Genomic DNA, 17,485 nt, shown 5'->3' with positions numbered 1-17,485 from the left:
CAAGCCAATATACCTGGAGTGGGCTGTATCTGAAGGGTAGGTCATCCCCTGACTGTCTAGGCCATTTTTCATGGACAAAGCAAGTCCTATTGACTTGGAAATATAAACCGAGTAGGATCACCAAAGGAGATTTGAGAATTTGGGATCTCTCTTGATTGGCATTGACTCTCTGGAGGTGGGGAGGGGTAGTTTCCTGCATGGTGGGTGTTAAGGTTCCACCTGCCACCAGGTACTACTACCCAGGAGTAGGAGCAGGGAGTGGGAGTAGGAAGATGAGGAGGACAGATCAGAAATCTGTGATGCTGGGCGAATCTTAGGGTTTTTTGGGAATGAAGTGGGGCCTTCCTTGGAAACAAGCAGAATCACAAAACTACACCTTGGTTTTGTTTTTTATGCCCCTTGTTTATTTGCTTCCTTCTTTTCTTTTTGGTTCTCCCTTGGCAGTAGAACAAAGATACGGTGCAAATTCTACTTCTGATGGCTCTGAATCAAGGAAAAGGATCTTGCCCAACCCAAAGCCATAAAAAAAGTAGTACACTCCTCAGGGACCACTGTGGTTGTGCTAACAATAAACCAAGAGAAAAATGCCAAGGGGGGTGGAGAGGTGGGGAGATGGAGTCAGAGCCGAATATTAGCTGCCCCTTCTCATTGAGAAATGCTTTCCAGACTTAAAACCTGAGAGAGGAATTTTGTCTTTAAAAAGAGGATATCTATCTCCGCTATGCTTCCCTCAGCATATGAGGGAGTGGTTGGTACGTTCACTGGAGAAAGACATCAGTCTGGTATGAGGCTACATACAGGGGTCTTGGCAAAAGACACTAACTCTGCAGTCCTCCCAACCACAGTCTTCTGCAGAAAGGAGGCAACTGGCTGTGGCATCGATGAAGGACCCCCTAAGCCACATTTTGAACCCCTCTAGCTCAATTTTTCATCTTGCACATCTGTTTCCCCAGAGACCCTAAAGCCTAATGTTACATGCTCGGAGTCAAATGAGATCTCTTAGTGCTTGATCTGGGTGGAAACATAAAGGGAGGATGGGGAGCTAAGCATTCAGAAAAACATATTGGAGGCACAGGGTGAGAAAGCAAGTTGGAAGGGCTGAGGCTGCAGCACAGAGAGAATTCTAGAAGGATGGAGAGAGGGAGAGGCAAGGGAAGAGGGAGGGAGAAAGAAAGAGAGAAAATGGATATGTGCTTTCTTGAAGGCATTCATTTAGAGGGAATTTAAATGTGCTAAAAGGAGGATCTTGGTAATGGAATGAGCAACACAACTGGAAAACATAAAGAGAAGGGAGAAAGGAAATGCATCAATAGGGGAGAAGGCTGGAGGTATCTAGGAAGTGGAAATCAGAATAATGAGGGATCACGCACAAGATTGTAATGGCACTAAGACATTCTCATCACCTACTGTGTGCCAGGCTTAATTCTCCCCGGCCATCTCATGTAATCCTCACAATGTCTCGTGCAGCGCCAGGCATATAGTAGGTGCTCAAAAATAAGTTAAATATTAATAATTAATAAATGAACAAGCAAGTCTAAGAGAACGATCTATGATCAATCGCGTCTTACACCTAAGAACCTAAGGCCCAGAAAGGTTAAGAAACGTGCTCAGTGTGACTCAGCTACTGAGAGGAGGAAGGAATCCGACTTCAAAGCCTGATGGTAGAAGGAGGAAGGTGAGCAGTAAGAGCCCCGCGGGGAATCAAGAAAAGGGTGTGGTGTTTGGATGTCTCCCAGGGACTGAGAGAGGGAGGGAAGAATGAAAGGCGGAGGGAACTGGGCTAAGGAGGAGGGGATTGGCCTCTGAGAAAGAATTCTTCTAGGAGGACGGGGCCCTGTGGGGGAGCGCCAAGGCTGATAAAGGCAACAGCCGAGCGGGCAGCGAGGGGCTGATGCCGCTCAAGTGGGTGGGGCGGAATGGCATCGCCTGTGAAGAAACTGCCAAGGGTCTCGGTCCAGCAAGCGGGGATCCGAGGTGGGGCGGGGATGGGGGAAAAGATGCCCAAGTGGTAAAGGGAAAGACCTAGGCAGGCGGGGACGGATAGTACTAACAGCCTTCCCGTAAGAAAGAGCTGAAAGAAGTCAGCCTTGGCAGGGTGTCTGAGCTGCGGCGGAGGAGAGGGTGTGGTCTGGCAGGGGAGGGGCTGCACGTGAGGCCCGCGGTGCGGAGAAGAACCCCACCCCCGACCCCCCACCCCTGGGCAGCCTCCGCAAAAGGGTAAGGGTGACCCGCCACGTCGCCTGAGGGGCGGCCCGCGTCTCACCTGTAGGAGCTGCCCGCCGCGCTCGCTACCTCCTCGCGGATTTGCCTGTTGAGGGCGTCCGCCGCTGCCCGTCCCTTGCCGGCCTCCAGGCCCGCGGCCTGGACCGGGGCCTGGGCGGCGGGCAGCGGCGCCTGCTCCGGCGGCTGCCCCTCGGCGCGACGCAGCATCCAGGCGGGCCCAGGCTTCCTGCGCGTGTCGCGCTCGTCTGCCCCCGAGGGCTTTCCGGCGGCGGGGCCACCTGCTCCGCCAGGGGTCGCCTCCTGCTCTGGGGCCTCCGCGGCGGCCTGCGCGGGCCAGCGCTCCTGGCTCTGAGGCCGGCGCTTGGAGGCCCCGAGAATCGGCACCGAAGCCTGGGAGGACGCGGGGATCTGCACGGGCTTGGGGATCCACGGGTGGTCCCCGCGGCGCGGCAGCGGCCAGGCGCGGAAGTCCTTCTGGTACTGGGTCTCGCGCTCGAAGGGCGCGTCGGAAGGCTGGTACTCGCTGCGCGGCCGGCAGCTCGGCTCTGGCCGCTGCACCTTCCAGGCGCGGTAGTCCTGACGCATCACCGAGTCCGCGGGGCCTGCGCTGAAGCTGGAGCCGGAGCTCGGGACGGCGCCGGGCCCGCTCCGGCCGGCCGCAGCCGCCGCCTCGCGTTCCCCACTAGGCCCGGGCGCGGGCCCCGTTGCCCGGGCAACTGCATCCAACTCGCCCTGGGCCGGCTGCGTCTCTATGGCGACCGCCCTAGCCGAGGGGGGCGCGTGCGCCGGCTGCGCCTGCTGCTGCTGCGGCGGCGGCGGCTGCGGCGGGGCGCTCGGGGCCTCGGTGGCCTCCGAGTACTTGGTGAAAACCAGCGGCACGGCGATGTCCGCCTTGTCCAGCTGGTTCCAGAAGCGGGCAATGCAGCAGGCCCGCGTGATGCACGGCCACGCCATGATGCTAGCTGCAAAGCTGGCCTTCCCTCTTTCTTTTTGTGGCTCTAAAGCAAGTCTCTAATCTTACTTCAGTCCCTCGGCCCTCGACCAGTCTGGTTCCCACTGTTTTTTTTTCCCTTGGTGGCCTGGGCTACCTCGCTCTCCTCCCTCAGAGAGCACCCAGGAAGGTCAAGCTATCACTGAGATTAAAGTCCGTAAAGTCCCCCTGATTACCGGCAGCAAACGCCTCCGGGAGCCGTCTGTAAGGTCTTGGGAGCGCAGTCTGCTGCGGGCACCGATGGGTGAGCCACCCGGCGTCCCGGAGTCCCCGGGCGAGGGCGTCTGGGTCGCGCCCCTCCCTGCTGCTGCGGCGGCGCGCAGACCCCGGCCAAGCGAGGCGACGCGAGACGAGGTGGCTGCGGGCTTAAGCCATGGCGTAGAGGAAGGACCGAGCAGGGTGGCCTCAGGGGCCACGGACGAGGCTCTATTCTCCCTCCCTGATGCGTCCCGTCTCAGCCGGCCACCTAGCAGGGCTTGGAGGTGATTCACCTCCAGCGGAGACCGAGCATTGCTGCAGCCTCTGCTCCCAACGATGCCGCAGCCACTGCCGCTGCCGTCTCTGCTGCAGGGAAGCGGCCCCACCCTTATCTCCTGCTCGGCGACTGGGGGAAAAAAATCCAGGGAAGGCGCTGAGAGAAAGCGCTCTGCAGAAAAAAATCACCTGCTGTCGTCAGCGCGCGCTGCCCGGAGCTCGCTTGGTACTTTCCCCTCCCCCCTGCGCTCTGGCAGCTCCTCCCTCCTCGGCTCCTAGGCAACAGCAGAATCTGGGGCCTGGGTGGCTTCAAGTCCCAGGCTGGTGATGACTGACTGTCCTTTCGCTGGTCGCTTCTCCGCCGGGAGCCTCAGGCTCCTCTTTTGTAAAATGGGGCCAATCATGGAGGAGGGGGGATTCAAGTTTTAAAATATGAAGGATATCTCTAGTGAAATGTCTGTCCCAGAATAGACGCTTTTAAAAAAGAAAGCTGGTGTTACTGGTCAGTTGCTGGTGGCGGAATTTGAACTCAGTTTGGCTGGTTCCTGATTCAAGCACCAGTCACTCATGCACTAACTTTGTTCAGATGTGTAGGGATGTGAGAGTTCCCAGGCTGGTGGGGCCCTGGCTGTTTCTTTATTAGGGGACCTTTGGGGAAACGGTGTCTTAGAGCCTCCCAAGAACTACCAAGTCCCTATTCAGCCCAGAGGCCATACTGGGGAGAGCCAGGAAAAAGAAAATTCTTGGAATGGCCTTAAGTGTGGAGGTTGGGGGGGATGGAAAGGAAACAAGGAAATCGTGTCCTAGGACACCATCGCGCCTGATTCACAGGGACTTACTGGCATGTTCCTGACCCCTGGCTTTTGCTCTTCCTCTACCTAGGACGCACAGTAGACTTTGGAGTCCGACAGGCTTGATTGTTTCTGACACACTGTGTCACTTGGGCAAGTTGGGTCATCCCTGGACCTCAGTAGCCTCTTTTGTAGAATGGAGGAAATCAGAGCTATCTCAAAGTCGTTTTGTGAAGAGAGTTAAGGACTCAGAGCAGAAGCTTTGAGTCAAATGAAGTCCACAGTGATTCAAATTCTGGCTTTTACATTCCTTAGCTGTATGGCCATGGACATGTCACTGCACCTTTCTGATCTTTTATCTGTGAACAGGGGTACCAATTCTGAATTTGCAGGGTTGAGAATTAAAATGAGATAATGTGCTAAAAATGCTTATCACCACACCTGGTATATAGCAATGACTCGATGAATGGTAGCTATTAGTATTCAAAGGACGCACCCAGGAAAGCCTAGGTGGAGCTTTCCAAGCAGGCCAGCCACTTGGACACCTCCTTCAGGAAGACCTCTTGTTTTTTCTACTACCTTTTGGTCTCTCCTTGATATCCCTCCGTTTACATTTCCTGCATTGTTCTCTACTCCTTATCCCTAGCAACATTCACTAGCCTTCAGCTCTGTTTTTCTCCAAGATAGGCAGAGTTTTCAGCATCAAGTAAGCTGGGGGCATTGGTGTTTCTAGGGAAGAAAGCCATAATTGTGACATAATTATGTCATAAATGACATAAATTAGAATAAATAAAAATCTAATCCTTTAGATTAGGAACTGCAAAACACCACTGTGTTTTGGGTTTTTGTTTTTTTTTTTTAAACCTTGGGGTCAAACAGGATGAGAAGACAACTCTGATTAATCACTTATCTGTTGAACTTCCTCCTATTTGGGTCTTCATCTTTTATGATTTGATTTGAGTTCCATAAATAAAATGATGCCTGGCACTGTTTTCCAGTCATTAGGAGATACATTTCTACAAACAACATAATCTGGTCTGACCCTCAATTCTGTAGAACTCCATGGGATTTGGCTGATGTCTTTCCAATAGTGATAATTTTTCAATAATTTCAATAATTTTCAATAATGCCTTTTTCAAGGCAACTAGAAATTGGAGGGGGGAACTGAGACTTCATTGAGACTTTCCCTTTTTTTCATTTAGCAAGTCTCATCTCCTGATGCTCACTCTGTGCCCTGGGCACTGTGGAACACAAATGAATTCTACCTCTGTGGGAGTCGTCAGTTAGAGGGGTGTGTTATGGACAATTGGAAGACAGACAAATAATTAGCAATTAAACAATATGGTCAGCATAACAGGTTCATTTGCAAGGTGCTGAATGAATGACTAAGGAAGATGAGTAGAAGCTCTCCTATCAGAAGTGTAAGTAAGAGCGTTCCAGGCAACTTCATTATCAATATCACCTTCCATATTCATTCATTTGGATTTCTAAAACACACTCAGTGATACATCCTTCTCGAACCATCCAATGGCCCAAGAGATAAGTCTAATGGTTCTCTTTTACCTTGGCTTGCTCAGCATCCATTCTGATGACAACAGCACCTCATTATTTGGCTTTTGGGGACCACTCCTTTCTTACTTTCAGTTCATAGGGTTTGGATGGGATTAACCCTACTTAGCCCACCTTCCAAAGCTGACTATGTGACCCACATCTGTACCAGGGCACTATGTCCCCCTGGCCAAAGTGACTAGCTGATCCACATTGGGGCCATCAGAGAGAAATCCTGGACTTTAGCCGGAACTCATTGTAAGGAGGCACTCTCTTTTTTAATGGAATTGCTAAAATGAGAGACCACGAGAATAGAGTTGTTAGTGATCATCTCTGCCATCACTGGGAGTGGGGGGTAAGGGGAGCTCCCTGCCTAAGGTGGAAGCAAACACAGCGAAAATCAGAAGAGGACACAGGATTCTGGTAATGTCTATGAAGACAGCAGTTTGTTTCCTGAAGCCCATTCTCATCTTCTTCCCTTTTAGAACAGAAGCCTCCAAGTTGTGGTTGGGTTCTCGGTCACCCAGCAAGAGACTGTGCAGCAAAGAGCAATTATACAACGTCCCAGGTCACGTGACCCCTTAAAGGAATTTGCTTGTGTTCAATTTTATCTTTCTCCCTCCCCAAAGGGTAGAACATGGGTAGTTAAAATGACTATGACTAGGTGGTTAAGAACATTCCGGTGCCAGGATTTAACCCTGGGTAGGGGAGAATAGCAGAACAAGATGGAAGAAACCTATCTTGGGAGACCTAATAGGATGCAGCTGCTTAACAGCCTCAGGCTTGCTTAAACGCTGTGTGAGAAAGGAAGAGCACTTCTCTCTAGTTTGAACCACTGCTTTGAAGATCTCTGTTTTCGTTTATTAGTCATTTGAGCATTTGGATCTGGCCATGCTTAAACTAATTTGAGGGCTATGAAAACAGCATTTTAATACTGGAAAATAATATGTCTAATGGGAGGGAATGATCATATTTCAATATTCTAAAGTCCTTATTTGTTTGTAAGGAGAGTGGAGGTACTGATGAACTTATAACCTAAAATGCCGATCAACTTAAAAATGTTCATTACAAGAAAGAAAAGGGAATACAGAAAACTTCATTAAGTCCAGAAAAAGGGTAAAAATAAGCAAAGGAAAAAACACGGCAAATGGCAAAAACAATATAAAGTGGCATAAATATTTCCAAATATATTAGTGATGGGGGTAAATGTAAATAATCAAAACTTTTAGGGTAAAAGATAAAGAACGTCAGATTAGAGAAAAACACAAAACAAAGCAAAATGCAACCAGACATTGTTTTCATTAAAACATACTGACACATATGGGGCTTCTGGGTGGCTCAGACTCTTGGTTTCGGCTCAGGTCATGATCTCAGGCCTGTGAGATCCAGCCCTGCGTCACTCAGCAGGGAGTCTGATTGAGATTCTCACCCTCTCCCTTTGCCCCTCCCCCTGCTTGGGCGTGCTCTCTTTCTCTCAAATAAATAAATTTTTTTTTTTTAAACCACACTGAAACTTAGATATAGGGGAAAATATGATGGGAAAAGATATAGTAGAAAAATACTATAACCAAAAGGAAGCTGTATGATTACATTACTATCAGGCAAAATTGGTCTTAAAACAAAAGGCATTACTGAGGATAAAAATGGTCATCACAGATGGGGTGCCTGGCTGGCTCACTTGGTGGAGTATGCAACTCTTGATCTCGGGGTTGTGAGTTCAAGACCCACGGTGAGTATAGAGATTATTTAAATATCTTTTTTTTTAAATCATTGCGTAAAAGTAGAAGAAACATTTCACCATACATAATATGGTTTGTACTTAACAACATAGCTTCAAAATATATACAGCAAAACTTGGCAGAATTTCAAGAAGAAATGCGCAAATTCATCATCGTTAGAGAGATTTTTTTTAACACATCTAAATAACTTGTAAAACAAACACATAAAATGTTGTTAGTAACAGAAGATTTAAACAATAAAGTGGATCCAATGGACCCTGCACCCAGCAATTAGAGAATATACATTCTTTACAAACGTCTGAGGAATGTATAAAACTTGACCACGTATTAGGGCACAAAGAAAATATAAACAAGTACCAAAGACAAACAAATCCCCTTTTCTGGTGACAGTACAATGATATTAGGAACCAATAACATAAGATAGTCACAAATCTCCACATGTTCAGAAAGTAAAATGCTTCAAAATTGATTCATGAGTTTGAAAAGAAATTATACGGGATACTAGAAAATAATCAGGGCTGAGAGGAAACAAAAACATTGCATAGCAAAGCTTATGAGCTACAGCTAAAAACAATATTCACAGAGAAATGTGTAACCAAAAACATAGTTTAGAAACAAAAACGAGTAAAAATACTCTAGTGATTAAACTCAAGAAGTGAGAGATAGTACAGAACAAACCAAAGCAAGCCGAAGGGGGGAAAATGATAGAAAATAGTAAGGAGGTTAAGTATCAATCAACCATATGTTAGAGACCGTCAAAATATCCAAAATGTTCTTCCTTAACTTAGATAAAATCTCTGACAGACTTTTCCAGAAACAAAAACCAACAGACAAGGATTGTAAAGACAGACAGTTGTAGATACAGCAGATGACTGGCAGATACTAACAGTTACTTTCTGCTGATAAATTTGCAAAACTTTACGGGGTGGTTAACTTCCAGGATGGCCTACCATGGTATGGTCCTGACTTCCTGGTGACCCAGCTTTGTGAAGTCCTCTCCCACACTGGCTAGAGCTGACCTGTGTAACCATTAGGATCTTGTGAAAATGACTGCATTTGACTTTCACAACTAGGTCAGAAAATTCAATGTGGTTCCCTTTGGGCTCTCTCTCAGGGCTTTCACTCTGGGGCAGCCAGCCGCCATCTTGTGGATACCCAAGCAATGCTAGGGAGAGCTCCATGTGCTGAAGGACTGAGGACTCCTGCTATCTACCATGTGAGTGACCCAAATGACAGTGTATTTTCTGGACCCACTCAAACGTTCAAATGATTCCCACCTTGGCTGACATCTTGACTACAACTTCATATGAGACCCTGAACCAGAAGTATACCCACTGGTCATTCCTGACCAGGAATCTAGGAATCTGACCTATAGAAACAACACGAGATTAAGAAATATTTCTTGTTATTGAAAGTGCTAAGTTTGGGGGTAACTCATTTTATTTTATTTAAGATTTTGTTTATTTATTTGACAGAGAGAGAGATCACAAGTAGGCAGAGAGGCAGGCAGAGAGAGAGAGAGAGGGAGAAACGGGCTCCCCGCTGAGCAGAGAGCCTGATGTGGGGCTCGATCCCAGGACCCTGAGATCATGACCTGAGCCGAAGGCATTCGCTTAACCCACTGAGCCACTCAGGTGCCCCAGGGTAATTCATTTTAAATAGACTTTGTTTACATATTTATTTTAAATAGACCAATTTTTAGAGAGATTTTAGGTTCACAGCAAAATTGAGCAGAAACCACAAAGAGTTCCCCTCTACCTCTCTTCCTGCACCCACACAGCTCCCCCCACTATCGACATCCTATGCCAGAATGGTACATTTATGATCGATGAGCCCACAGTGGTGCCACATCACCCAAAGTCCGTAGTCTACATTAGGGTTAACTCTTGGTGTTTTACCTTCTATGGGTTTTGACAAATGTGTAATAACCTGTGTCCACCATCACAGCATTATACAAAATCACTTTACTGCCGAAAATATCCTCTCTGCTCTGCAGACTCATCCCTCTCTCCCTCCAACCCCTGGCAACCATTGATCTTCTTAATGTCTGCATGGTGTTGCTTTTTCCAGAATACCATACAATTGGAATCATACAGTACGGAGCCTTTTCAGATTGGCTTCTTTCACTTAGTAATGCACATTTAAGCTTCCTCCATGTCTTTATATGGCTTGATGGCTCACTTCTTTTTGGCATTCAACAATATTTCGTTGGATGTACCACAGTTAACGTATCCATTCACTCACTGAGGGATATCCTAGCTTCCAAGTTCCAGAAAATATAAATAAAACTGCTATAAACATCCGTGTGCAAGTGTTTGTACTGACATAGATTTTCAGCTCATTTGAGTAAATACGAAAGAACATGATTACTGCATCTTTTGATAAGGCTATATTTAGTTTTGTAAGAAACCGCCAAACTGACTTCCAAAGTACCATTTACATTCCCAGGAGCAGAGTGAGAATTCCTGTTGCTCCACACTCTCACCAGCATTTGATGAAGCCAGCATTCCAGATTTTGGCCGTTCTGATAGGTGTGTAGTAGTATCTCATTGTTTTCTGAATTTGCATTTACCTAATCACGTGTGATGTGGGGCATCTTTTCTTATGTGATTTACCATTTGTACATCTTCTCTGGTGAGGTGTCTGCTCAGGTCCTCTGCCTATTTTTAAATCAGATTGTTCATTTTCTTGTTGGAAAATTTTAGAGTTCTTCCTCTATTTCGGATAATAGTCCTTTATCACATATGTCTTTTGCAAATATTTTCTCCTAGTCTGTGGCTTGTCTTCTCATTCTCTTGAATGCAGAACAGAAGTGTTTGGTTTAATTCAATTTGATTTTTCAAAAGATTTTATTTATTTGAGAGAGCATGTGCACACGAGCAGGGTGGAGGGACAGGAGGAGAGGGAGAAGCAGGCTTTGCACTGAGCAGGGAGCATGACCTGGGGCTCCATCACAGGACCCTAGGATCATAACCTGAGCCGAATGCAGATGCTTATCCAATGGAACCACCCATGCGCGGTGGAAGTACTTAATTTTAAATGAAATCCAGCTTACCAATTTTTTCTTTAATGGATTGTGCCTTTGTTGTTGCATCTAAAAAGTCACTGGCATACCCAGGGTCATGTAGATTTTCTCCTGTGTTATCTTCGAGGAGTTTTATAGTTTCCAGTTTTACATATAGGTCTATGATCATTAAGTTTTGTGAAAGGCTAATACCTAGAGCCTTTTCTTTAAATCATGTGGATGTCTAGTTGTTCCAGCACCATTCGCCAAAAAGACTATTTTTTCTTCCTGTGTTGCCTTTGCTCTCTTGTCAAAGATCAGTTGCACCTATTCATGTAGGTGCATTCTTGAGACTTGTCCTGTCCTATGGATCTAGTTGCCTCTTCCTTCACCGTACCACACTATCCTGATTACTGCAGCTTTATAGTAAGTCTTGAAGTCAGGTAGCATCAGTCCTTCAACTTAGTTCTCTTTCAATATTGCATTGGTTATTGTGGGTCTTTTGACTCTCTGTATAAACTTTAGAATAAGTTTATCGATATCCACAAAATAACTTCCTGGGACTTTCATCAGAATTGCATTGAAGTTTGGGGGTGATTTCTTACGTGGCAAGAGACAACTGACTGACTCAGGGGAATAAGTAAATCTTAGGAAAAAATATCTTAAACTGATTTAAGAAGGACTAGAAAACCTGAATAATTCAATAAATTGAATCAGTAGTTTAAAAATCTACCTGCAAAGGAAAACCAAACAAGATAAAACAAAATATGTGATCTATTTGATTTTACAGGTGAGTCTCACAAAACTTACATAGAACAGACAATCTGTATTTATGGTAAATTATTCCATTAAACAGAAAAAAGGGGGGAAACTTCCCATTCTAGTTTAGAAAGCCAATATAATAGATGTACCGAGGGGCGCCTGGGTGGCTCAGTGGGTTAAGCCGCTGCCGTCGGCTTGGGTCATGATCTCAGGGTCCTGGGATCGAGCTCCGCATCGGGCTCTTTGCTTAGCAGGGAGCCTGCTTCCTCCTCTCTCTCTACCTGCCTCTCTGCCTGCTTGTGATCTCTCTCTGTCAAATAAATAAATAAAAATCTAAAAAAAAAAATAGATGTACCGAGACAAACCAGACAAGAATAATACGAAGAAGAAGAAATTATAAGCCAATCATATATACAAAGATCTTAAATGAAATGCTAGCAAACAATTCAGAATTGTACATAACAATCATTATTTATCAACAATAAGTTATGTTTATGCAAGAATGAACACTGATTTAATAACAGAAAATCTGTAGATATAATACTACATGCTAACAGATCCAATAGAAATATCACATAACCATCTCACATAGATGTATTTTGAGAAACATGATAAAAGTTCGCACACTTTAACTTTAAAAGCTCTTCACAAGGTAGAACTTCCTAGTATGTCACAGGATATATACCAAAAACTAGAAATAGTATATTTTAGGGTTAAATGCTGGAAGCCTTAGCTTTATCTTCAAGAACACAAGCAGGGGAGAGTTGATCCTAGTCATAAAGGTTGGGTAGGAAGGTCTAATGCATTTGGATTTCCAGTTATGACGCTAAGTGAGATTTAGAGTCAAATACCTCAGTGCTTTTACTATGACTGGAATGACCACAGAAACAGGGATTATAACAAAATCATGAAATCTTTGTATCCTGGAATCAAAATAAAAGAATGAGAATCTTGGAATCATATTTGGAGTCCTAGAATCTCAGAGTAATAGAATGATACAGTCCTAGAATCCTAGAATAAATGAATATTAAAATTCCTTGAGTCTGGGAATAATTTAATATGTTTCTGAACCTTTTTTCCCCACTTACTGTTGCAGGCTAAAAAATTCTTCCTTATATTGAGCCAAAATAGAAGTTCTTGCAATTTCCATCTTGCCTCAAGACCCCATATGACAGAATTTTAAAGTCATATTAAAAAAAAAAAACTGTCATATTCCCTGATCTTCTCTTCTGAGGATAAATGTTCCCAACTTCTTCATTTAGTATAATACCTTATTATACTAAAGCCAGATACTTTGAGACTCTATAGATCTCCTGTTACTCATCAAATTTTCATCCACGACTTTTAACAACCACTGATGGCTGTTGCCTGAGACAATTATTACTACAATGTTTGCCAAGTAAGTGATTTTCCAACTCCATTATTCCTTCTACATTTAGCCATTGGCATCTTCGTTTATACCAGCATGGATTCATGAATTCTTATTTTTTCCAAAGGCGTTAATCTATTACTATCCCCTTCTATTTTGACGCTCAAGCTGTTCCATCATTTTCTCAGTGGGAGCCCTGGGTGATCGCTCTGCAGCTCCCTTATATAAAATGATACAGGCACGTGTAAGTTCCAGAGGGAATACACACCCTGCCTTCCTTCCTCCAATGTTACAGCCATGTGGAAGACCGTGAGCATGCATGTTTCCACACATTTATTAATACACATGTATATGTGTATTTAGCATTAAATAAATAAATTCATGTGTATTAAACATTTATGATTTGACATTTTTTTCTGAAGGGCATCAAACTTTATGAAACCTTTACGATGTGCTTTTTCTCCTCACCAATAGGAATTTGAGATTCACCCATGTTGTATACCCAGGACTAGTTAGGCCATCATAACTGGTCTCTAGCAGTGTGTTGTATGATAAACCACTTAAAAAAAAAATCTGTTCCTCCCCTGAGGAATAGTTAAATTGTTTCAAATTTTTAACTATTACAAATAGTACAACATATTTTTTCTTATGTGTGTCTCCATACCCCATGCCAGAGCATTTCTCTAGAGTAAGGAACCCAAAAGTAAAATTTCTAGGCCATACAATGCATGCGTCTTCCAATATATGAAAAACAACTTGCTCTCCAAAGGCATTGTCCCATTTACACACCCACCTGTGATATGCGAGAGTTCCTGTTTCTCAACGTCTTCACCGATATTTGGAATGACTAGACTTTTAGACTTTTGCCATCCTGGTGAGTGTAAATGTTAAATTACAGGTGTTTAAATTTGAATATGAATAAGGTTGAGTATCTTCCTTTGCTTATTGTCCTACTGGAGTTTTTGTATATTGCCTGTTCATATCCTTTGCCCATTTTTCTCTGTCAGGCTGTTTAAAGAATTATTTTATATGAATTCTTTATGCACATTAATCACTCATGGCTTCTATGTATTGTGAAGATCTTCTCCCAGTATGTGGCTTATCTTTTAATGTTGTTTATAGTATATTTGGACGCACGGAGGTTTAAAAATTTTAATGTAGTTAAACATATTAGTCAAAGTTTATGCTTTCTGCATCTTTAAGAACTCTTCCCTGCTCTGCTAGTAATAAGAATATTCTCCTTTACCGCCTTTGAGAAGTTTTTGTCTCTATATTTTCAACCTATTTTTTGTGCACCATGTAAAGTTGTGTGGCAGGCTGCCCTTCTGCCCGGCTTAAAATATGCTCAAGTTATTTCAATGCAGGTCCACCTTTCCCGACTTCCTTGTGGCCAGAAGTGGTCACTGAGGTATAAGCAGAAGACTGCTAGAGATTTCTGGGAAAACATTGACTCAAAGGTGTTTTCCCTTCTACCCCCCAACCTTTTTTCTTCTATTACTTCTTTTCTTAAAAATAGGCAGAGGCTAGAAGTGAATCAGCCTTTTGCCACTATGAGGTGACAATCTTAAGGACAGAAGCGGCAAGCTAAAGACTGTGGAGGAACATACAGAAAGAATCTGAAGCAGGGTCGCCTGGGTGGTTCAGTCTTGGTTGAACGTCCAGCTCTTGGTTTTGGCTCCGGTCATGGTCTTGGGTGGTGATCTCAGGGTTGTGGGATCAAGCTCTGTGTCAGGCTCTGAGCTCATCGGGGAGTTGGCCTGGGACTCTCTCCCTCTCGATCTGCCCCTCCCCCCCACTCATGCATGCTCACTCTCTTTCTCATGAACAAATAAATTTCAAACAAACAAACAAACAAAAAACAAAAAAAAAGAAAGAAAGAGAGAAAGAACCTGGACCATTAATGACACTGTGGGGCTGCTACACCAGTCTGCCTCTGGACTTTGTTGTTGACTCTTAATTTTTGTGATTGTTTTTCTTTTGTCCATATTTAGAATTCTTTTTATGAGAAAAAGGAAATCCATTTTTGGTTAGGCCATTTTTGGGTGGCTTATAGCAGAATGCAAATCTTAATACAGAAAAGGACCTAGGGTGTTTTTTTTTTTTCCATATAAACACCCAATTCTGTCTTTTTTTTTTTTTAACTAGAGAGGTTACAGTTGACACACGATGTTACATTAGTTTCGGGTGTACAACATGTGATTCCATATTTCTATACATTATGCTGTGCTCACCGCGAGTGTAGCTACCTGCCTTCCGTCACCATATGACACATGCCCATTCTTTAAGCATGTTTGAAGTTTATCTTTTCTCCACTGATTGAAAATGCTTCCTCTAGTAGATAATGAGTTTTCATACATATGTGGATGTGTTTCTAAACTTTATATTCTGTTTTATTAGTCTGTTTATTTACCCTATGCCGATGTTATAGTCTAAAATTATTGCAGGTCTCAATATTTGATAGGCAAACCTCTCTTCTTCCTCTCATTTTAGATTGTCATCCATTTGTTCACAAATATTTTTTGAGCACCCACCAGGGGCCAGGCACTGTTCCAGACTCTGGGGTATGGAACTGAACAAGATAGATAACCATCTCTATGGTCATGGAACTTTCATTGCATTGGAAGTCTTGCCCTTAATTCTTCCATATGAACCTTTGAATCAGCTTGTCGAATTCTTTGGAGACTTTTATGAGAACAAAAAGTCTTATGAGATGTTTTCTGAAATTGCACTGAATTTATTTAGTCTTTAAGAGGAATTTCCATTGTGGGGATTTTGAGACTTTCTATTCATGTAGAGAGGCAAAACTCTGTTTATTGAGTTCTTTTATGTTCTTTTGTCTTGGTTTTTGTTGTAACTGGAATAACACTGTCTTTTCCTTTTTATTTTTAAATAATTATAAACTTAGAGAAGTTGCAGAAACACTACAGAGAGACCCCTGTAGCTGCCACCTCCATTTTCCCAGTGGTAACACCTCAAATACATACAGTATGTTACCAAAACGAGGACTTTTACATTAATGCCATGCAATTAACTCGACTGCAGACCTTGCTTGGGTTTCACCAGTTTTTGCATGCACTCATTTTTGAACATGCCTTCATGCAGAGTTCTATGACCTCTAATCACGTATATGGATTTGTATAAGCACCACTGCCATCAAAATACAGGATTGTTCTATCACTACAAAGGATCTCTCTCTTGTTACCTCTTCATTATCACACTCTTCCCCGATTTCCCTGGTTTCCTTGGCAACCACCAATCCATTCTCCATCTCTGAGCTTTTGACATTCTAGAACATCATTAGCTGGAATCATATTGTTTGTAAGCGTTTCCTCTCAGCATAATTGCCTTCAGAGTCACCCAAATTGTTGCACATATCACCACTTTGTTCCTTTTTATTGCTGAGGTATTATTCCATTGTGTAGACAAAGTTCATTTTGTTTGTCCACCCATGGAAGGATATTTGGGTTGTTTGCAGTTTGGGGATATTACAAATAAAGGTGCTGTGAAGATGCATGTAAAGGTTTTCTGTGAACGCATTTTCACTTCTCTAGGATAAGCGCTCAGGAGCCATTTCAGCGTGTTTTTAGCTTTATGAGAAACTGCCATATACTTTCCAGAATGGTTCCGCCATCTTGCATTCTTACCAGCAGTGGAGGAAAGATCCAGGTCTGGACTTCTTTGCCAGTATTTGGTATTATCATTTCTTTTTTATCTTAGCCACTCTGATACGTGGGCAGCAGTATCTCATCACGGTTTTAATTTAGCGTCACCCTAATGGCTACTGATGTTGAACATCTTTTCATGTGCTCCTGTGAACTGACATATTTTTAAATGTCATCTTTTATTATAGTCATACACAGCAGGACTGTTGAATTTTTGCATGTATTGATCTCTGTTTATCAACCATACTCAACTTTCTAATTAGTTTTAATGGTTTGTAGAATTATCGTTCACCAAAAATGACAACTGTGTCTCCTTCTTTCTGATTTATATCTTTCATTTCTTCCTCTTTCCCAGTTGCTCCTAATGTGCCTGTAGAATTGTTGTTCCCGGCTTCTATGGGAACGTTTCCAGTATCTCATCATTTAGCATGATGTTGACTTTTGGCACAAAATATTCAGAAACTATCCATTTGCTCCGATTTTACTAAGAAATTTTTTAAACATCCAGAATAGATGGTGAATTTATCAAATGTCTTTTCAGTCTCTTCAGACATGCTCATGTCTTTTTCACTTTGATTTTTCAACACATGTAATTATCATGTAACTTATTACTATCAAACCGTTCTTGGCTTTTTTGGTATAATGTCAATTTGGTTGAGGTGTGTTGTTCTTTTAAAGTGCTTCAGAGTTTTACTTACTAAAACTTAAAAGATTTTTTTTTTTGTATGGATACTTATAAAGCAGCTCAGTCTGTTTCCTTTTAGCTGTGCCTTTGGTGGGGGGGGGGGGGGGTGGCGGTGCACCAGAGCTATGACGACTCTACAAAAAGCATTTGGAGGATGCTTTCCTTTTCTGTGCACTGTAGCGGTTTAAATGGAATTGGAGTTAACCCTTTCTTAATGACTTAAGATAACTCACCTGT

The 17,485-nt window shown here is 43.5% G+C and overlaps 1 protein-coding gene across 1 annotated transcript in view; it reads right to left on the bottom strand.

The window, feature by feature from the left end:
* Positions 1-3,895, bottom strand: part of MAP6 (microtubule associated protein 6) — a 73,416-nt gene extending 69,521 nt beyond the window's left edge. The window contains exon 1 of the mRNA XM_047693315.1: positions 2,264-3,895. Coding sequence (XP_047549271.1) covers positions 2,264-3,177 — 914 coding nt within the window. The 5' untranslated portion in view covers positions 3,178-3,895. The remainder of the gene's footprint in view (positions 1-2,263) is intronic.
* Between the last annotated feature and the right edge of the window lie 13,590 nt (positions 3,896-17,485).

The sequence above is a fragment of the Lutra lutra genome, chromosome 10, assembly GCF_902655055.1.
Source record: "Lutra lutra chromosome 10, mLutLut1.2, whole genome shotgun sequence".
Classification (NCBI taxonomy): domain Eukaryota; kingdom Metazoa; phylum Chordata; class Mammalia; order Carnivora; family Mustelidae; genus Lutra; species Lutra lutra.
Note: the sequence above shows the minus strand (reverse complement) of the source record. Positions and strands in the feature narration are given on the sequence as shown.